This window comes from Chelonia mydas, chromosome 11, assembly GCF_015237465.2.
Source record: "Chelonia mydas isolate rCheMyd1 chromosome 11, rCheMyd1.pri.v2, whole genome shotgun sequence".
NCBI classification, from domain to species: domain Eukaryota; kingdom Metazoa; phylum Chordata; order Testudines; family Cheloniidae; genus Chelonia; species Chelonia mydas.
Window position 1 is genome coordinate 75,504,886 of NC_051251.2, and position 22,028 is coordinate 75,526,913.

General features: G+C 51.0%; 1 protein-coding gene across 1 annotated transcript in view; it reads left to right on the forward strand.

Moving 5' to 3' along the window:
• Positions 1–22,028, forward strand: part of COL6A1 (collagen type VI alpha 1 chain) — a 68,284-nt gene that overhangs the window by 22,396 nt on the left and 23,860 nt on the right. Inside the window, exons 15-20 of the mRNA XM_007066684.4 lie at positions 2,500–2,562; positions 4,730–4,792; positions 5,533–5,586; positions 5,671–5,706; positions 6,691–6,753; positions 13,779–13,841. Of these exons, the coding sequence (XP_007066746.2) occupies positions 2,500–2,562; positions 4,730–4,792; positions 5,533–5,586; positions 5,671–5,706; positions 6,691–6,753; positions 13,779–13,841 (342 nt within the window). The remainder of the gene's footprint in view (positions 1–2,499; positions 2,563–4,729; positions 4,793–5,532; positions 5,587–5,670; positions 5,707–6,690; positions 6,754–13,778; positions 13,842–22,028) is intronic.

Sequence of the window (22,028 nt, forward strand, 5' to 3'; positions counted from 1 at the left end):
ATGGCCTTCCTCATCTACTGCATAGGACCTGTGTGTGCTGTCTGGGGCCTCGAGAGAGCAGAAAAAGGGCTTTGTTGCCCCTTTCCCTGTTGAGTTGTGACGCTGATTGGCTAAGACTTCCCCCCTGCAGGGTATGGGGTGTGGTTGTTAGCCATATTTGGGTCTAGCTCTGTATGTCGCATTCAGGGCACTGGTCAAATTGGGCTCATTTAAGATGATATTCGCTCGAGCAATCTGAGATTTGTGACCAGTGTGAAAGCCCAGAAATCACCCCGGGCAGACTACAAAACCTAGCTGCCTGGGAGAAAACCTCCTCTACAGAGAACAAGGAAGTCTAGCCTAGTCTTCAGTTAGCAGTGCACGAGCGAGGAATGACAGGGCAATGCCTAATGGGTTTATTGGCACTGCAGTGCCAGTCTCTGGCTTTCTCCAGAGCATAAGTCAGGTGTCTGAAATTCGGGCAATCGTTTGCAAGACAGCAGGAAATACTGGGTCACCCAAGCTGCTGGACGGTACAGGAGGTCTCTTCCGCTGAAGGGGCAGAACCCCTGCCAAGTTTTGTAATGCAGGAAAGGTTTAACGGTCTCAGCTGCACTGACCAATGGCCATCCTTACAGCTGTTAGAGGTTTGAATGTGCAGGTAATTCTCATGACTAATTCCCTCCTATCTGCGGTTTTCTGGACAGTACAGTAGTAGTTGTATAGGAAATTCCAGGAGTAACAGGGTTTTCTGGGGTGATTTGGCAGCTTTTCACCCATAGGTCCTTGTTGTGTGGCTTTTCGGTTTTGAAACCATTATATATAGGCAAATCTGCAAGCTGCTTTGGGTGAAATCCTGGCTCCATTGAAGTTGGTGGCAAAACTCCCATTGATTCAGCGGGGCCGTATTTCATACTTTGTATCTTTGTGAAAATGTGGTTTGCTCGTGGTGAGAACCTTCTTATCACAGTGTGGCTTGAAAGAAGTAATGTGGAGTGTAAGTTTTTCTGGGACTTTCTATGTCATTCATCACCACGGCGTCCAAGTGGTTGGTCAACATTTTCAAATGTAAGCCTCAATCAAGATGGGCTGATATTCACAGCTGTAGAGCATCTGCATCTCCCTTTGATTTTAGCTAGAGTAGTGGATGCTCAGTGCTTTTGATAACCAGGACACTTTACTGAGATGGCCAAAGGCCTGATTCTGCGAATATCTATGCTTGTGGGTAAAGTTAGTCCCATGTGTGAGCATTCGCAAGACTGGACACTGAATACTGATGGATTAAGGTCTCTAACTTTAGGCACTTAACTGAAAATTTTGACCTTAGAGTTTAGTGTACTAAAATCAACAGAGAACCCTGACTGCTAAACAGAAATAGTCCAGCTAATCCTTTGATTATAGTGGAACCGCCAAAGGAGACGATTCAGTCTAGCTATACTGTGTATGTGTGAGTGTTTCCTTCCTAGCTGAACACCTTGTTTTGTAATAAATACATGCATCTTGTAGCACCTCAGATAGTTTGAAATTTGCCAGGAAGAGTAATGTTATTAAAACAAAACTTTCAAAACCTAAGGCCTGAATAGTCCGATGTGCAAATCCTCTGCCTTGACTTTTCAGGTTACATCATTCATCACTCAGGGGGTTGTTATTCCACACCCACTGGTCTGCTTTTCTAGGAAGGGTGTTTCAGTGTGTAATACATTTTCATTTGCTATACTTTAAATGTGAGTATTCACCCAGGAGGTGTAGTCCAAAATAGGATCAAAACAGAAGTTTTTATACATATTCCTCTTGGTTGCACTTTATACAAACTGTGGCTTGTGCAGTTTCACTGGTGTACAGGCAGATTAAGTAATTAAAGGAAATCGTAAAATCTCCTCTGACGAATGCTTGGGAAATGTTCAAGACAGAAACAGTGTAACTAGGGCAGATCTTGATTCATTCTTGTGTTTTGGATACGGGTCACCTAAAAATTGATCACAAAGGGGTGGGGAATGTATCCGTTCCATTTGATGGATTTAAGGGGGTCAGGACCCCATTTTTTCTAAAAATTGAAAATAACCACATTATTATAGCCTTTGCCTGTTCATTTCTGTGTGCCAAGTTATGTCAGTCTCTCAATTGTTCCATTTGCCAGGGGTTAGATGATCAGCTATTTCCCATCTTTTCATGGCACAGCACATTCTGCTTTATTGGCATTAATACAACATTCAAATTTAAACATTTTCACTAGAATCCACCAATGAGGCTCAAAAGTGGCTCTGCTTTAATTTATTTTTAATTTCAAAAGCAAGTCAAGGGTTACAGCATTTTATAAGAAGACGCAGTGTCGGAATGTGACTCTCACAACCCCAGAGATACCTAGCTCAAGCATACTTTAAACTTCCTCAATCCATCTGTTTCTGACTAGTTTACTTATCCACCTCTTCATTTCGAGTCCCCAGAATGCGATAGGCTGTTTAGTGACGCTTGTGATGTTTGATTTGCTCCATATGTTGATAATTGCCTGGTTTTTTATAGGGATTACAAGGCCCTCCTGGACCTAAGGGAGATCCCGGTTATTACGGCCGCAAAGGAGCAAAGGTGAGCCATGAGTCACACCCAGTATTAAATCAGCCATGATACATCTCTGTCAATGCTGTGGGGGCTGCAGGCCACTCTAAGCTCGGCCCCTGCTAAAGGTTAATGCTGGGAGGATGAAGTGAGAAGCCAGGAGGATACATGTACAATCCAGCACAAGGGAGTTGGAAATCACGCTCCTATTAACAGTAGATGGGCGGTACTCGCCTTGTTCTCTGCCTGCCGTGTGGACGGGGATTGAATTGTTTAACAGAGTGCGAGGTGTCACCAATTGTTGTGAAAGTTTCCTTGGCAAGCAAACCTGTGTCCCAAAGTGAATAGAAATGCTGCAGCTCCTGCTTCGTTAAATTCAATTTTCAGGGCTGCCTTGGGACAAACCTCTGGTTGAAGCCAGTGGAGCTGTAGGTGCCCAGAGCAGACCTGTGAGACCCAGAGCTTTTCTCTCTTCAGGGCTAGGAAAGTCAAATGGTCTCCATTCTGCGATTGCCCTTTTTTCTTCCATCGATCCATAAACTTCATTATCACTAACGGATAAACATAAATACCCTGCCACAGCCCAATGGTACGTCTACTCAGCGGCGCTGCCTTTGTGGAGTTCTGGAGACCAGTGAATCCAGCAGCTGAATGTTACGCCACCTGGTACGACAATGAGCCCCAGCATAAGAGGCTAAGTAGTGTTAAAAAACACACCAGTCCTGGCAGCACCCAGGGGGGGTGAGCCTTCTAGGACAGCTAGCAAACAAGGCATTCCTTGGTCGAGCAGCCTTGGAAATGGGGCGTAGGAGCTGCTCAGTTGTTCATCCATCACCCCTGTCCTCATGCTGAAATGCACAGGTCACTGGCCACCGATAATAGACGTCTGTCTAGATCAGTCGTTCAGACTGGTGACGAACACAGTAAAACAGGTGTCTGGAGAGCTGTGAAATGGAAAATGTTATCATGGCATTAGGCCTTGTAAGTCTAGGTAATAAAAAAGAATGCTACTGGCTGACACTGGGTGAGTTCTAAAAGGGCTTAAAACGTCAGCCCTTAAACACAGACTCCGGGTTCAGACTGTACTGTTTGTAACTCACTTTGGAAAGGCCCAGACTGGCATGGACTACTGGGGCCACCAAAAGGTTCTTAGAAGTTTACAGGGCATCATGTTTCCTGTCAGAGGCTTAACTGGGCCGCTTTCAGCTCTGTGGCTCATGGCCCTGTGATTTAAAGAACAGAAATGTTTCCCAGCAGATGAACGTGCAGCTGCAAATGTAAGGGGGATGCAATTTTGAAGCCCTGATATCATACTTGTCCCAAGGCTCTCCGGCTTCCTAGCAAGTTTTCACCAGCACGTGCTGAGCTGTTTGCTGTGCAGCTCTGAGGGGAGTCTCCGAGCTCCCTTTAATGGAATGCCTGCAGGGCGCAAAAAGTGCTCATCTGGCGTGTGGCAGTGGAATGCTGCCGTGCTTTTCATGAAGGTTAGTCTCCAGACCTTTGTTTCTGGAAGGTTCACACCATGGGGGCCAAGCCAAAAGAGAGACTGAAGAGTTGTGTGAATGTGGCTTCAACTCCCAACAAGAGACAAGGCATTCTTGGAAGACTGAGATTAATAGTTTTCGGCACAGCAGTCAGAATACATAGGCCACTGTGATGCATCATTTCCTCCGTTAGTGTTATCCGCTCCTTCACAGCTTTCCAAGCAGCCTGAGACAGTAGCAGAGAGCACAGAACAGTTCAGAATACACACAAGCAATCCCAGTACGCCATGGGGCAGAGCAAAATGGATGCAGGGATGCAGAAGCCTCGCGGTTTCATAAAACCATCTCCTCATTTCTAAGATACCTTCCTCCTCTGAGAGGTATAAACCCAGCCACTTCACAGCCTTGACTGCAGACGGCTCAAAGTGGCGAATTCACTTTGAGATCAGCAAGCATGTGGGTAAATCTGCTGGGCTTAAATCCCTGTCATTGGTGCGGAGAGGGCCCTAATGATCTATTACCCAGGGCTGAGCTCTCTGTGGCCAATGACAAAAATTGGTCTGACCCTTGAAGGAAAAATGGCTTTTGGTAAGAGCTGGGAGCTGGGTCTGGTTGCTTGAAGTTTGATACAACTAAACTCCAGGGTTCAAGACGGACCAGTGTGAGCTGGGAGTGGTGCTTCGTATTTATAACACCCTTTACCTTTTATCAAGGGAGAACCTGGGTTGGATGGGAAACCTGGCAGACCTGGGAATGCTGGAAACTTTGGAGACAAGGTAAACCACCTTAGCAACCAGACTGCCCTCAGTCCCTGTGCTCTATCCCTGCGCTCTGCCCTTGTTACTGGTGGCCAGAGCTGCCATGTAACTTCCAAGCACCCATGCAGGGCAAGGGCAGTTCTCGGCCTTTGCTCTCTGGTTTCTTTTAAAATTCAAACCGAAAGAAAAAATTAATTGTTTTTTTTTTCACAAACCCTGGGGGGAAATGTAACAGGATGTGCTGGCAGTGTGACCAGTGGGGAAATGTTTGGTTCTTTACGCAGCTCCTCTGTGGGTCCAATGGTTAGCTGGGGGGAGTCTTATCAGTGGGGCTATATGGCCTGGCCTTCATCCCCAGAATCCTTATGCTAGTGTGTTGCTGTCCTCACCTGAGGAGCTCCATTACAAGTGAGTGAGGGTAAGCCCGTGCAGAAGTATTTACAACAGCAGGGCCGTAACCAGGAGGGCTGGAACAATTTGTATAGTGGGGGTGCTGAGAGCCATTGGACCAAACTGTAAACCTGGGATATGGTGGAAACCACTTCAAGCCGGGGGGTACGACAGCACTCCTAGGTCCAGCACCTATGGCGTTAACCCTTTTGGTCAGAAAGAGAAACCCTTTCAACCGGCCGTATTGCTTTCTCTGGCGAATAGATCGACTGCGCAGTCTGCAGCTGTGTTACTAGTGCACAGCTAGTTTGTTACTCCAAACCCCCGTGGTTGATCTTGTTTTTCTTCTGTCTGATTTGCCTGTTTAGGGACAAGCTGGAGATGCTGGTGGCCTTGGACCGAACGGGGAGTTGGGGGATGAGGTGAGTCACATGTGCGCCTGGATTTGGCTGATTTGATTTGCTGGCACTTTCCACTGTATTAACACTGCTTTTATGTCTGTGTAGGGAGCTCCAGGCCCAGACGGCCCACCTGGAGAAAGGGTAAGAGCGCCCTGCTATACTGTACTTCCAGGTCACAAGCCATGGCGGGAGGGGGTCCTGGGCATGTCTGGGCTTGGCTACCCATCAGAGGGGCTGAGGTAACTGAGGCGTGAGCAGACACAGGCTGGGACCGGCTGAAAACGGTCGGGGAGCCCTCCACGTGCCTCCTTTCCAGCAGCTCCCTGCACTTAGCCTGCTCGGAGCCCTGGGAGTTCTGCGGCTAAGTCATGCCGTTCCTTGGAGGGTTCAGGGGCGACCTGGGAGTGTTTGTTTAAAACCCTGCTTTCGAATCTGTCCCCAAGTAACACTGATGGAACTGGCCGGAATCTGGCCATACATTCCTCCCATCGCCTCATTTAGAAACCGACTCAAACCGAGGTTAACTCTCCCCCTCTCCCCACTGGCTGAGCAAAGAGCTGTTTCTAGTTTATGTATTGCTGTGTTCGTGCGTTGGAATGGTACACACTTAATGCAGTTATAACCCTGTGCCCCATGAGCCGCAAAGCCGAGGGAGCCAGTCTGAAGTGCGGGGTACGGGTAGTCGCTCAGAGATGATAGTCTAGGAACCATGGAAATCTCTGCACAATGAGCTGGATTATTCCTCCGGTGGGAGGAGGCTCGGGGCGAGGAAATCTGTGGAGACCCCCCCGCCCCTTTGTTGTTCCATCAGAGGACAGGGATTTGGACCCATCTCCAAACCTGGTAGATATCCACGTATGGGCGGCCTTGCCATCCTCACTGGGGCCCTGTGCTCTGCCCTAGCTGTGCCCCCCCCTTGGCAGTCCCTCCAGCTCCTGCTGGTCGTAGTGGCCTCTGTGAGGTGAGGAGAGGAGGGGGTGTTAGTCACATGCGGTAGAGGGACGATCCGCCCCCGGGGCTGGGGTGTCATGGGCCCCCGTGATCACGCTGAGCGATGCAACGTGTCCAGCGCTGGCCCTCATGCAGAGCAGATTCTGAACTGGCACTCTGGTTCTTTCTAAACAGGGAGGCAACGGAGAACGAGGGCCACTGGGCACCCCCGGCATTCGTGGGCCCAGAGGAGCCAAGGTAACTACTCGCGTGCACACAGCTGTACCTCGCTCCTGGCTGGCTGGGCTCGGCACACCTGCTTTGGCACAAAGGCACTAACCTGGACAGGCAGGGAGCTGAAATGTGCTCCCAGCCTCCAGCCCCCACTGGATGGCTGGCCAGTCCTGCAGTGCTGTGCCATGCCAAGCTCCCGCTGACTCCACTGGGCGTTCCAAGAGCCACAAGGCTGCATACCCGGGGCCCTGCTGCCTGTCACCTACCCGGCTATTCCTGCCGTGACTGTCAGTGCCAGCATGCACTGCCATGGCCATTGCTTCAGACGGCTGCAGCATTAGACTCCCAGGGGACAGAACCAGGGTGTGGGGCAGGGGCTGTGCAAAGCTGGCTTCATGTCCCTTCATTGCTCGGGCATTCTAGGCTCCCACCCTGCGCAGCACAGCTCCGCAGTTCCCAGGGGAATGGGGCTGGGGCAGGCAGAAGAGGAAGGTAGTGATGTGATAAAATCCCTCCATCTGCAGCATTGGCTCCTCCATGGCTACTTGTACGAAGTGAGCTACCTACTTCCAAGGGGGCACGGCTAGCTGGGAGGGAAGGAGGCGTCACGTTCCCCTTCCGGGGGGGCATGCCTTACCCGCTAAAACCCAGGGCTGGTGACAGCTGCTCAGAGGCCCAGCTACCCCCATGCACCTGTGGGGCATTGCTGAGGTGTCTGGGTATGTCATGGGCGGGACACTCCCCCCGGCAGCCCCGCAGAGCGCAGAGCCATGCTGGCCGCTCCAGAAGGCGGGATTCATGGTGCAGTGATAGGAAACGCTGGCCATGCGCTCTGCTCCTGCCCGCCCCGTCTCCGGGAGAGGAGAGCACTGTGGGAAGTGACTGTCGCAAAGACCCCAGCCATGTGCAAAGCACCCGCCACCTTTCCCAAACTGGGATGGCTCACATTTGTCATGGTTTGGGGTAGGTAAGGCCCGAACCTGTCTGAAGCCCAGCCACCTGAACCTGACCTGAGACTGTTGAGTCCTTTTCAGACCTGACCCAACACCCCCCTGAATCTGTATCAACGCTGTGCGTCATCCTTGGGGCTCGGCCTGGTGCCGGCTGCCCACTCCCCAAGCCCAATGCCCACGACCTGTCTCCTGCCCTGGTGCCCCGCTCCTGCCAGCCACCGCCCCCAGCTGCGCTGTGTGTGCTGAGCAGCAACTCATCGTCACACTCGCTCCGCTGCACCCAGCCGCTCCCACGCCAACCTCACAGGCCAGGGAGGGGATCGGAGATGACCTGAGCGAGCCCAGCACAGCTGGGTTGCTTCCCAACATGAGCCGAGCCCGACAGGTGTAGTTGGGCCCCTTTGGGCCCAGGCTGGGTTTCAAGGCTCTGAGTTGAAATCCCTCTCAGCTTGGTAACGGTAGCCTTGGAGGAGGCTGCTGAGAAGCTGCTCTGGTGGGAGGAACTTGTGGCTAAGTGTAGAAAAGTCTCCGTTCTACGTTGCAGTGAGGAGCCAGCCTGGGGCAGGAATGTTACTGCAACTCCCAGCTCGGAGCCAATAAGTAAACAATGACCATGTGGGAAAGAGCTTCCCGAAAGCAAGGGAAAGGGCGAGAGAGATGAGCCACAGCCTTGGTCTGACTCTCCATGCCCTTCCCAGGGGGCTGCGGAGCCAGCTGACCAGCTGCATGCATGGCAGAGGTGCTAGGAAATAAACGGCTTAACGTTTTCTCATTGTAGTAGCAACAATCCGGCGTTCTAGCTTCATGAGTTCGCTGCTTCAGAGCTATTTTGAGGGCGAGTCTCTCCCAGCAGTGCCGGTGTGCAGGCTCCGGGGACGGGAGACTCAGCAGGGAGGGGTGGACGGTGCTGATCTGGCAGTGGGGAGCGGGAAAACGTGTGTGCAGGAGAGGCTCCCCTTTCATAAGGGCTTGAGCGCCGTGCATGGGCTGGGACAGTAGGACAGTATCCGTGCCTCTGCCGCAGGGTGGCTCATCCAGCAGGCTCTGCGCAGCCCTGGGCACTCTGTTGTCCAACACCAACAGGCTGCAAACCCTGGGCGCGGGCACAGGTCATGCCAGGCGGGGGAGGGGGGGGGATGTACAGTTGCCTCGAGAGGCGGCGGTGGTGAGGAATCAGAACAGCACCAGCAGGACGTACTGTGCTCGCTTACCGCGGATGGATTCCCATCTGTCCAGCCCTGTTGCCCACAAGATGGCTATGGGGCTGCCACAGCTGAGTTTACGAGGCAGCCAGATCACTAGCTGGGCCGAGCTCCCCGCACACGCTGTAAGAAAGGCCCCATGAAACCCCCTGTGACGCGCCGACCCACACGGTGCGCAGAGTCAGACCTGCCTTCGGTGGAACTAGCACCCACTCACTTTGCCCACGTGGCTGAGCCCCTTTAAAACCCAGTGCAAAGTAACCTGCTGAAGCTTCCCATCTCCAGGGGCACACGGGGGAGCAGGGTCTGCACCAGCAAACTGACCGCCTGCTGTGTGCGGTGGATTGCTAGTGTGGTGTTAGGGTGGGGAGGAGGGGGGGTCTTTCAATCAATCTCCTTTGTTTTGCCCTTATTCCTGATACCCCGGCTCCTTCTGCTGCCCCAAACCTAGGCTCTAAACAACAATCCACTTTCAACAGCTGAAGTCACCAAGTGAGTCACTTCCCAAAGGCCCCGTCCATCACCCATGGCTCTCTGTGCTTCTCCTGGTCTGGGTCTTCTGTCGACCCCTTCCTCTCCCATGTCATCGGCCAGCGCTGCTGCGCCCCCCTTGGCCCTCTGCTTTGCAGCAGTAGGAAGTACTCAGCAAGCGTAGGATCAGCCCCACAAAGCCACAGGGAGAGCCAAGAATTCCAATGTTAAGCTGCTGCATCTGATCAGTATGGTGCGGTTTGCTAAACTGGGCATGGGGATCGTCTATCCATGCAGCAAAGAGCTGAGCAACTCCCGATGGGCTGGGCAGCCATTGCCCGTGGTTCTGACTGGCAGAGCATCACAGCCAGGAGGATCTCCCAAAACTTGAGCGGATTTGCCAGCATCTTAGGCCCATCTCTTTCCCTCTGCCATACGGCAGGGAGGACAGCATGTGTGTCCTGAGGATGTGACAGTGGGGCTGGATGGACAGTGGATGGAGGAGTGGGGCAAAGGCTGCTAAAGGCCATGTGTGCCCCAATGTGGAACCTCTCCCAGCCCCTCTGGGAGACTCCATGTGATTCTGAATGTGCCCCATTTGGGAAGGTGGCCCAGCTAGAGGGGGAATAGAGGAGTTATGGGGTAGCTGCCATAAGAGCAGGCTCCTTAGGCCAGTGTCACTCATTTCTGCATCAACTCAGCACTCAGAGGTGGAAGCCACCTGATGAGAGAGCCAAAGGTATCCCAACAAGCCAGTCCTGCTACCACATGGAGAGGGGGCCTTGCCTGTGGGGGGCTACGGCTGGTGCATGAGCGGTCAGTGTCCATGGGGTCAGGGCTGGGATTTCCTGCTGATCCTTAGGGCCTGGGCACTTGCCATAGAATCGTAGCAAGGCAGGGCTGGAAGAAACCTTGAGAGACAGGACCAAGGCAACCTAGACCATTTCTGAGAGCTGTTTCTGCAGCCTGTTCTTCAGTGATGGGCATCCCACATCAGCCTCCCGTGATGGGCATCCCACCGCCTCCCTGGGAAGCCTGGCCCAGAGCTTAGCTGCCCCGGCAGTTAGAAAGTGTCTCCTAGTGTCTAACCTAAACCGCCCTTGCTGCAGGACAAGCACATTACTTCCCGTCCTGCCTTAAATGGACACTGAGAACCATTGTTCACCATTCTCTTTATAACAGCCCTTAACACACCGGAAGATTAAAAACTTGCCTAAAGCATGGCACACATATCTGGACACATTACTCCAGCTGAGGCCTCACCAGCACAGAGAGCGGGACAGTCACCTCCCATGTCCTCATACCACTCTCCTGTTACTCTACCCCAGAGCTTAGCCTTTTTCATAACGGCATGGCATTAACTCATGTTCATCTACCCCCTAGATACCATTCAGTGGTACGAACACCTGGCCGGTTAGTCCCCCTTTTGTAGTTGCGCATTTGATTTTTCCCTACTAAGTGAAGTGCTTTGCACTTGTCTTTATTGAATGTCATCTTGTTGATGTCAGACCAATTCTCCAATTTGTCAGGGTCGTTTTGAATTCTGCTCCTGTCCTCCAAAGTGCTTGCAACCCCTCCCAGGGTGGTGTCATCTGCACATTTGATAAGCATACTCTCATCTCCATTATCAAAATAATTAATAACAAATGATGAACAATACTGGACCCAGGACTGACCCCTGTGGGACCCCACTCGAAACAACCTCCCACTTTGACAGCAAACCATCGATAACTGCTCTCAAGCAGTCGTGCACCCACCGTGCAGTAAATTTATCTGGTGACATTTCCCTAGTTTGCTGATGAGAATGTCACATGGAAATGTGCCAGGCTGCTGTGCCTTGCCAGATGCCATGATGCCTTCCATGAATAGGTCTAGTGCTGGGCTTTCCCAAGAGACTTAAAGATCCAGTTCTTCCTGCCCTCTGGGGTGAGCTAGGAAAGATTTACACAGCTCTTATCATCTCCACCAGTTAGACATGGTAACTTATTTCTCATATCACACCTCTGTTATCTAGTTACAGAGGCTGGCTGACAGCAAGAGAATGCAAACTGGTATGCACCCTGCTGCAATGAGCATTGGCACTAGAAGCCGTGAGCGTGGCAGAGATCTACCTGGCGTTATAGACATGCAGGGTGGGGCGTGTACAGAACAGCACAAAGGAAATTCCGTGGGGTTCTCTAGTCCGGCTTGTTGTTGGAAAATGCCAGAATTGTAATTTCCTGTTTACATATTGTGTCCTGGGAACAGCAGCCCCACTCTCGGTTGTTTGCAAGGCAGATGTTCATTAGAATGAAGCCACAATAGTGCTTTGGAATGAAACTGTCCAGAAAAAGGCAGAGGCGAATTTTCAAGGCTCCGTTCTGGCTCGAGGGATGAGCGCATTGCCAGAAACGTCTCCATCAGTATTCAGGACCTTCATACTGTTACGGTTTATATTTACTGCTTTACGCCCTATGGAAGTGTCTAGCTAGCAAACAACGGCTTTGTTGCTCTTCATTTTATAGGCCCCCCCGACCCTTAGCCATTAGGCAAGGTTGTAAGTAAAGTATAAAAGTGATGGAAGATTTATCCGCTAGTATTTACCATGTGCCAATGCTTAGTGCGGCACTGCCAGGCTGAGGGAATGCAGGGCTCAAAGCAGGCTATGGAAGCATGGAAGGAGAAGTGGAAGAGTCGAGAGTCCCATCAAGTGGGCCTGATGGTGGGGCCGGCAGATCTCAGGGTGGAGGCGAGTATGCACAGTGGCTGTTGCTGCTGGGCTCATAAGCACACAGCTAAGGGACAATGTGCTGTGCGTGGGAGAGGAGCTAGCTTAGCGTTGCAGAGAACTGGCTATTCGCCTACGTGGCTCTGAATTCACAGTGAAACCTGGGGAATGAGGCATTTCCTGACTGTTCAGAGCTACATGTTGCAACTCCTGCCAGTCTCCTTTCTTGGTGTGGCATATATCCTGAGATTCAGGGACAGCCAGTCAGCGCACAGGGATGGCCCAGTTTCTGGGCTTTCTCCATAGTGTTCTCCTTTATGCAATGCCCTGCACTGTGGTTAGTCATGGGGGGTCTGACTTGCAGAGCCGCAGTGCAAGGTTTCCTCACTAACTGGGCAGTCTGGGACTCCCTGACACTGGCCCCTACCACAGAGTGCTTGGAAAGAAGCAATCCTGGGCTCAAGGTTTCAATGCTAAACGCACATCTGCCCATGAGTTTCCATTTGCAGCTACGCTGAGCGGCGCTCTCCAAAGCAGGACAGAGAGACATCCAGCTCCAGCACATCATCCGTTTCAGCTGTAGGAAAAGCTCTGAAAGTTTAACAGTACCAAGTTCCTAGGAGAATCCCTGCTTCCTGTGTCCAGTCACCACCTCTCAGCCCCATCTCTCTCCCCTGCTCTCAGCGAGCCCTGGCAGTCTGTACAGCCAATAGGTGTGAGGAAGGGGATGTTAAGGGAGAAATATGGAGATCCTGACCCTTTAAAAGCAGGAGGTGACGAGCCATTTCATGGCCATCCCCTTGGCATTGCAGGCACCCCCCCATCCCAGCATCCTCCACAGGGATTGTTCCTGGCCTTTGCTCCCTGGAATTCCTTTTCACCAAGCCAGGCCAGTTAGCAGATACATTTCCAGGTTCTCTGCTCCCACTCGCTGCTCAATATTTCAACAGGGCCAATTCCTGCCCCTCCCTTTTCTGAGCACAAAGTCCCTAAGCACCTGGCAATAGCCCAGAATGGGCGGGGTTGGGAAGCCCTGTGCACTGTGGGAGATACACAGGTCAATGGCACACCTCTTTCCAAAGCAGAGCTGAGGTTAGGGCCCAGCTGGGAAACAAGGACCCCAGCTCCGCTCTCTGTGTACGTGCAGTGATAAAAGTATCTTGTCCGTGTGCAATGCAGGGAACCCACCAAACAGTGGGGAGAGAGGTTGGGCAGATATCTTGGCTTGACTATAAGATCATTGAGGAAGGGACTTATGCAACCCCTAGCTCAGGGGGGCCTGATCCTGACTGGGGACAAGGGGTTCCGTTGCCATACTCATTGACAATGATAAATGAAACTTCATGGGAGTCGTTAAGGCAGAGATGGGCCCAAACCAAAACCCCAGATACAAACATCCCTGTACTGGGCGAGCTTGGCTCTCAATCCATACTGATCATCCCAGATGAACCCCATTTGCTGATGCTCAGCCCTGCATGCAAACTCCCTGGAGCACTAGCTAATTTCCCACCTGATCTTTGTGACTTGGACCCATCTCGCTAGAGGGCTAACGATCCAAGGTGCTTTGTGTGTGGATAAAGGTCTACTTTCTGAAATACTCCATTTTCTGCCCACCCATGCCGCTTTGCTCTCTCTGTCTCTGTGCTGCCCAGTACCTGCAGGACTCTTGGCTTCCAAAGTGACTCCTTGAGTTATATATTTTTTCTGCCTTTTCAGGGTGAGCCTGGCCCACAGGGTGACCAAGGACGGGAAGGACCGCTCGGAGTGCCTGGAGACCCAGTAAGAACATGGCTGATCCTTCCGCCTGGGGAAGGGGGGAAATGGGGAGCGTGTTAAAATCAGACAAGGATGTGGCTAGAGATGGGGTGCACCCAGCCTTTCCTTCCCAGCCTGGACACATGCCCCCAAGAAGAGAGGCAGTGGGAGGGGTGCATGCCAGAGTCCAGGACCTGGGCAAGCCTAGAAAATGGAGATTTGGCTGGCTGTTTGGGACTGAGAAAATTCCACGTCGTTTCCTCCTTCCAGTGGAAACAGGTGCCAGAAAGTCAGTCCGGCAGATTTGGAAACCTACAGATCTGAACAGCCGCAGTGAAGGAATACTAAGCCTTAGGGCGAGACCTAGGTCCTCTTAGTCACCTGAGTCAGTGGGCTACTGCGGGGAGTTGGGGCATGATTTGGCCCCTGCATTGTCATCTAGAGCCCCTCATCTTGATATGGTCTGTTCTAAAGCATGCACGGATGGAGGTCTCCTTTCTGGGGCAGCCCTGGCTTTCCAGAGTGCTCTTCCAGTAATTCTGCTCCTCCCATCACCAAAGCTGTGTGCGCCAGGGTTGTGAGAGAAGGGGAGGCTGCAGGGCCCAGAGCAGTTTGCTATGGGAACGGGGACATTTCCATGGAGACTCCTCCTCCCCCAGCAGGCAGCAGCCCTGGCCGTCTCCACGGCAGGTGGGTGGGCGCTGAATACGAGTGAGGGTGCTGTGCTGCTAGCCGAATGCTGCTTCCCCTCCCCTTCGGAGCTCTTATCGCTCTGTGCTAGCTGGCTCCCAGGGGCCCAAACATCCCCCAAATCATCGGCAAGGAGGGCACCCCCATGCTGATCTCCCCACTCTGCGTTTCATGTCCCCCCAGGGCATCAGCCTCCATCCTGCACTTGCTGCCTCATAGCTGAGGGGTGCGGGGGGACAGGCAAGGAGGAGGCCCCGGGGCAGGGCTTGTGGAAACGCACCTAGGCCCCACTGCACTTGCCCTGCCATGTTCAGCCCTAGTTTGGCAAACTCCAACAGGAGGATTAAGGCAGCTGTTTATCTTTGTCACCACGCACACTGATCCCTGCCCTTCGTGAGTCCTGAGCCTCTCTGCTTCAATCCACTGAACACTGAAAGAGCCCTTTGCCCCCACCCGTCGCTGCTTTTCCGTGGGAAGACTTGTGCTGCGTGCTGCCCCAGCCGTGCCCCGGGAGCCCCGCTCGCAGCGGAGTGCCCCAAGCCCGGCGGGAAGCGCTGCTCCCCTGCTTCGCTGCTCCAGAGCGGGGAGCGCTTAGCAGGGACCCACCTCCAGCTCCTTGTCCAAGCTCTTCTCCCCAAGCTTTAATCGCCCCTAGCCCGTAACACCGAGCTGAGCTGCCGATACACGCGGGCCCCCGGGCCAAATGGCAAACAGCCACTAGAACAATAGCTCACCAGGGCTTCAGCTCTGAGCGATGGGGCCAGAGGACATGCCCTCCTCTGCCCAAGTTAGGGGGGAGGCTAACTCTCGGCTGGACCCAAGACACAGCTAGGCGATGTTACAGAAATTCCCAAGTGGCTGGAATACGAGTCCTACATACAGTTGATTCACCTCCATGGAAGGGACAGAGATAAGGCAGCACCCGAATCCGGGGCTGCTAAGGGCCAGGTAACTGGTGCAGGCCAGGTCTGCCCTAAATTGTGCCCTGGTTGCCATGGCCCCAGTGGCCTATTGCATCAACCCAGTCCCCGGTGGATAAGAACCTCTGGGGCACTCTGTTGTGCCGGCATCATTCGGTCAAAGGGGCCCCAGGGAATCCGGCTTTGTGGGGCTAACCCTGCCCCTGCGTTCTGGTGTGGGGCATGTCTTCAGGAGGTAGGTCTGTGCGGACAGGGAGCATGGCTGCTTCCACACTAGCCTCCTCGCCTCCCCCAGAGCCTGTGCACGGAGCTCTGAGATCCCCCCCGAGGCACTGCAGAGTGCCCCCCCCCAGCACAGAGTTTAATTGATGTGCCCCATCTCTCCCCGCCCCAGCGCAGAGTTTAATTAAAGGCAGCCGCATGGAAAGACGAAGCGCAGCTGCTGGCATCAGAGCTGGTCTGTAACTTGGTGCCAGCCACAGCTTGAGTCAGCCCAGGGAGGGGGACATTTTGTGCTGACACTGGGCACTGAATCCAGTTAGTAGTGGGATGCCGCTGGGCCAGATCCTGACATCCTTAACGGAGCCAAGCTCCTGCTGCAGCCAGAGCATTTAACTCTCCGAAGGCGGCAGGGTCTGGCCCGCTGACGGCTCTACATTATACAGCTCTGCGCTGTCGCTCGTCTGGAAAGGGTTTGGGTCTGGGAGGGAGTTTGGTTGTAGAAAAGCAATTCATTTTTATGAGTATTTATGGCATTTCCCCTGTGCTGGCTGAGACTCTTTGCAAAGGCTTTTGCCAAGAGCAGCCATTTCAAAGGGCTCCGAAGTGCTTGCCTGTACCTCCCCCATCTCCAGCCACTCTGCAGCAGGAGACCTGGCCCAGCTGGGCTTTGCCCCTTCCCCTGCCCTCATTTTACCTTTTTGAAATAAAGCAGGAAGAATTGGCCCAGTTTCCCCAAATCTGCAACATGAGCCAGCCCTCGCTCGGCCGTGTCTGAGCAGCCAGCTCCTGCGAGCAAAGCTGCAAAATGGGGCCTGGGACCACAGATATGGGCAGGGGAAGCCAGCAGCCTGCAGTGGCTGTTCTTTAGCATCTGGGGGAAGGAGAGAAGCGGCAGCAGGGATCTGAGAGCCAGTGCACCGCACGGGCCTGTTCTCCCGGTCAGAAGGGGAGGGCTGGCTCTCCGCTGGACATGAGAGGGATGGTAACCGTTGGGAAGGAGAGACGCACGTTGTAGGTTTTGACTTGTGACTTAGAAGCACTTCAGACCCTCGTACCATTTTGTTCTTTTAAAATATATATTCAGAATGGCGGGGAGGAGACAGACTGCATATGTGCTGGATACCTGTCAAGAAAGGGCCAGAGACGACAGACACATGCTTATTCCGGACATGCCAGACTGTCACTGTCTTGGAATGTGGACAAGCTATATCCATTGGCCATTAAGATGCTTCATTTGTGGTTGAGGCCTGTTCCAGATTTGAACTACGAACACAGGCATTTGTCTGAGCCTCAATGCAAACCTTGAGACCAAGATTTTAGGGTAGGTTCATTGCTGGGAATCTGTTCAGGACGAGTATATTCTGCCCCCAGTAAATCCATCACCACTGTTTAGTAAGAATCCCAGGCAGTGGGCCTGTCTCTGTGCTGCAATATGTGGAAGACACAGTCTCCCTCCTTCCGTGGAAGATATGGTGGTCCAATCAGTCGCCTGTCGGAAGAGCAGGATATGTTCTAAGCTCGGATCTGAGTTCTTCCCAGACAGGAGACTTGCTGAGTATCTTGGTCAGGTCTAGCTAAAATAGATACAGGGTTCCAGTAAGATTTCAAAAGCGGTTGCACTCTGAGATGTTTTTTCCATAAGCTAGGGGGAAATGCTTTTGCTCAGCCAAATAGAAAATAAATATATAATTGGCATTGGGAAGGGAAGGAGCTTGGCAAACAGTATTTTTCAAGGCTTGTTATCTGCGAGTTCTGGCTCTTTGAATGTGTTTCTCTTGGCTAAATGTAGGGCTCCTGCTAACCCTTGAGTCCCTTTCACTTTCTTTATGTCTGCGAGAGAATCTAGAGGTCAGTGTATTCTTTCTTTTATCTCTTTGGAAGCCCTGGTGTTACCTTCTGTGCGTGTGCACGTGTGTGTGTCACCCCCATGTTACAGTGTACACACACACACATACACACACACACACACAGTAGGTGGATGGGAATTGCTGAGATCTGCTGCATACAGAACCCTAAATGCACTCCAGGCACGGTACCAAGTCTGTAGAAATGGCATGGACAGCACAAGCCAAGAGTATATTTGTCAGGGTTCCAGGCACCATAAAACAGGGCAGTTTTCTGTCTGCACTATCGCCATCTTCCCAGCTTTCCTTGTTTTCAGGTTTATTGTAGTAGATAGGAATAAGGTAGCATCCCTTTAAATAGTCAGTGAGCCTTCTAGTGGTACTCACTGTGTTCTATGTTTTACAAGTCATCGGAACCCAGCCAGAGCAGCCACGTGTACATAGCTAGGCCTTGCGTGTTTGGGTCTATTCAGTAAATACGGTTATTTGGGACCCAGCTGTACCCCTGTGGTTTCTTCATGTTATTTTTTTCATGCAAAGAGCAAAACACCCAACAATCAGAGATGAAGATGGGATACCAGATGACAACATGGAGCCTACCTCTACAGCTGTTAAATTGAGAAGACAACAAATGAGATGTTATTTGGATTCCCCTTCAAGTGGGAGGAGTAAAACGTACTATGGAGCTAGATAAAGTGTCTGCTCTTTCTAATTTCACAGCAGGAGTATCAGAGACCACTTAATAGGGCGAAGTTGCAGAAAACCTCAGTGCTACTAAAATCACACAGGGGAAATCCCTGGGCATTATTACAGTGAAGGGAACACATGACTGGAAACAACGCCTTGCAGACCTCTATGTTGGGAAGCAAGGAAGTCCTGCGCTACATGGTAAAGAATGGCTGGGAGAGATTCAGGTGGACTGGCAAAGCCTAACATGCCTGGAGGTTTAAAACAAAACAAAACTCCAGGCCCAGACTAAAATGAGCAGAGCTTTCGGACAAGGCAGCTGATGTCTTTCAGGATGGTATCAAAACCTCAAAACATATGAAAGCAAAAACTGAGCATTAGGAGGAGGCAGTTTCTGCATTTTGCAAAGCTCGACCAGTGCCTTTTGCGATATGGCCAGAGGCAGAGACTGAACTGCAGCACTTACAGGATGCTGGAATTATATCCAAGGTGACCTGAAGGAGAGGAGCGCCCCCGTCATGGCAGTGATGGAAAGACTGGCGCTGCCCATATCTGTGGTGATTTCAAGGTTCCTCGTGAGGCTGGCTGAACGAGGACTTAGAGCAAACAAGGAGAAATGTGAATTCAAGTGTGTTTTGAGGCCAAGCCATTGAGAAAGAGATCACATTAGAAAGCTGAAGCCTCTGAATGTGTCACAATGACGTTCCTTTCTAGGAATGGTCTGTCATTTCCACAGCTTCTTGTCTGACAAATGACAGAGTTACAGCCTCCAAACCGCCTGTCACACAAGGGACAGAGATGAAGATTATTCATACAGCGTTGCCCAGGCTTCGGATGCCCTTACCAGCTAACATGTAGCTTTGCTTGTGATCCTTCCCCATGTGGCATAGGAGCAGTAATGTCCCGTGGTGGAAGATCACATTGAAAGACCAATTGCCTTTGCTTACCTCAGCAGAACGTACCTATGGTCAAATTGATGGAGAAGCTCTGAGCTTAGTCTGAGGAGTTAAAGTTTCACCACTCTCCATCTGGAAACAATTACTCTAGTTACAGATCTTCACCTTTTAACCCAAAGAGCAGTCCCAGCAATGGGATGATATTCTTGGGTGCTTGCTGTTACAGTATTGAGTTCAAAAGTGCCAATGATTTAGTTGGGGATTGGTCCTGCTTTGAGCAGGGGGTTGGACTAGATGACCTCCTGAGGTCCCTTCCAACCCTGATATTCTATGATTCTATGAACCACCATGGGAATGCAGACTGCTTGTCATGCTGGAAGAGGCAGGTAAGGATACCGAATGGAACCAGAGACAGTCAATATGTTCTATAGGGCACAAATTGAACAAATGACACAGTACAATGCGAATTACTCCAGGCCATCTATGGGACAGATGTACATGATTGCAGTAGATGTTCCTTCTAAATGGATTGAAGCATTCTGTATGAATTCAACTAGTTCAGCGCAGATACCGAGAGCATGCAGATTCGTGTTTCTCAGAAGGGAGTTCCGGAACAGATTGTAACTGACAATGGGACCCAATTCACATCTGAAGAGACCCAACTATTTGTCAAAAGAAAGGCTATCAAACGTGTCATATCAGCTGTGTTCCATCCTTCCACAAGTGAACTAGCAGAAAGATTTATTCAGATATATCGGAACTGATTTTATAGGCAAAGCTGCATTATTGTGGGTAAGGGCCATTTCAGGGAATATGAACTTCTTGTCCTTATTCAAAGAGTTGGTGCCCTGTATGGACCAACACTATTCCTATCCATTGTGTGACAGTTTGATTAGAGGATTTAACTTTGCTACTATGTTAGGAATGCAGTCCATACTACTACAAATCAGACACCAGCCATGTTGCTCAGGAGACATCCTTTAAGGTCTCGTCAGGACGTGCTAAAGCCTGATATCAGTAGGGACATTTGTAAGGAACTTTGTGATCAAGTGGCCACAAATAGTCATACGCAACTGCGTTATTTTCATGTGGAAGAGAAGGTCTTAGTAAGACATGCCTCAGATAATTGGTGGGATCCAGGAGTGATTGCATCACAGACTGGTCCCTCGGGGGGTTTTCAACTAACCCCATTTCAACTCAGGACGGGATGCAGAGATAAAATTTCTATACACTATTAATGACAACTTCTTGGAGCAGCAAGTCCTGGAAGCCACAAGGGGAGAGGCAATTCTTGATCTAGTCCTAAGTGGAGCACAGGATCTGGTCCAAGAGGTGAATATAGCTGAATCACTCAGTAACAGCGACCATAATGTAATTAAATTTAACATCCTTGAGCGGATGGGGGGCTACCAAAGAAACCCACCACAGTGGCATTTAACTTCAAAAAGGGGAACTACAAATGAGGAAGCTAGTGAAATGAAAAGGACCAGTCACAAGAGTGAAATGCCTGCAAGCTGCATGGAAACTTTTTAAAAACACCATAATAAAAGCTCAAATTAAATGTGCACCCCAAATTTAAAAAAAAGGTAAGAGGACCAAAAAAAATGCCACCATGACTAAACAACAGAGTAGAAGAGGTGGTTAGAGGCAAAAAGGCATCCTTTAAAAATTGGAATTCAAATTGTTCTGAGGAAAATAGAAAGGAGCATAAACTTTGGCAAGTCAACTGTAAAAGTACGGGTTTCAGAGTAGCAGCCGTGTTAGTCTGTATCAGCAAAAAGAACAGGAGGACTTGTGGCACCTTAGAGACTAACAAATTCATTTGAGCATAAGCTTTCATGGGCTACAGCCCACTTCATCAGATGCATAGAATGGAACATATAGTAAGAAGATATTTATACATACAGAGAACATGAAAAGGTGGAAGAACCCATACCAACTGTAAGAGGCTAATTAATTAAGAGGAGCTATTATCAGCAGGGGAAAAAAAACCTTTTGAAGTGATAATCAAGATGGCCCATTTCGGACAGTTGACACGAAGGTGTGAGGATACTTAACACGGGGAAATAGATTCAATATGTGTAATGACCCAGCCACTCCCAGTCTCTGTTCAAACCCAAGTTAATGGTATCTAGTTTGCATATTAATTCAAGTTCAGCAGCTTCTCGTTGGAGTCTGTTTTGAAGCTTTTCTGTAGCAAAATTGCCACCTTTAAGTCTGTCACTGAGTGATCAGAGAATGAAGTGAGCTGTAGCTCACGAAAGCTTATGCTCAAATAAATTTGTTAGTCTCTAAGGTGCCACAAGTCCTCCTGTTCTTTTTGTAAAAGTACAATTAGGCGGGCCAACAAAGAAGTTGAAGAGCAACTAGCAAAAGACTCAAAAACCAAAAAAATTTTTGAAAAACTGTAAGTACATGAGAAGCAGGAAGCCGGCCAAACAGTCAGTGGTGCCGCTGGACGATAGAGGTGCTCAAGCAGCACTCCAGGAAGATAAGGCCGTTGCGAAGAAACTAAATGAATTCTTGGTGTATCCCAAGTGCAGCGTGCTTCAGCAGCAGCAGTGGGAGCAGCAAGTTGCAGACGACAAACTGTGGCACGTTGGGAGAACGTCCTGGCTCCTGCCAAGATGCACCCTCTGCCCTCCCAGTAGGACGTTTCAGCTGGGAGCCCGAGTCAGGCAAGCTGGCAGGAGGCTGCTGGACTGGAATCCTGTTCGGTTTCCTTACAGAATAACGCCTTGTTGCTGATGGTTTGTCTGAGCGGGTCTGGTCTGAGGTGACACACACAACGCAGGGCACACGGAGGAGCCTCAGGCCCAGTATCCCAGTGTTGTGTAATAAGCCCCAGCGCAGACTTACCCCAGTTTGAACAACCTCAGAGCGGGCCAGGGAACAGGATGCGGGGTGGGTTACATTTGTATCAGTCTTCAGTGCAGGGGATGTGAGGGAGAT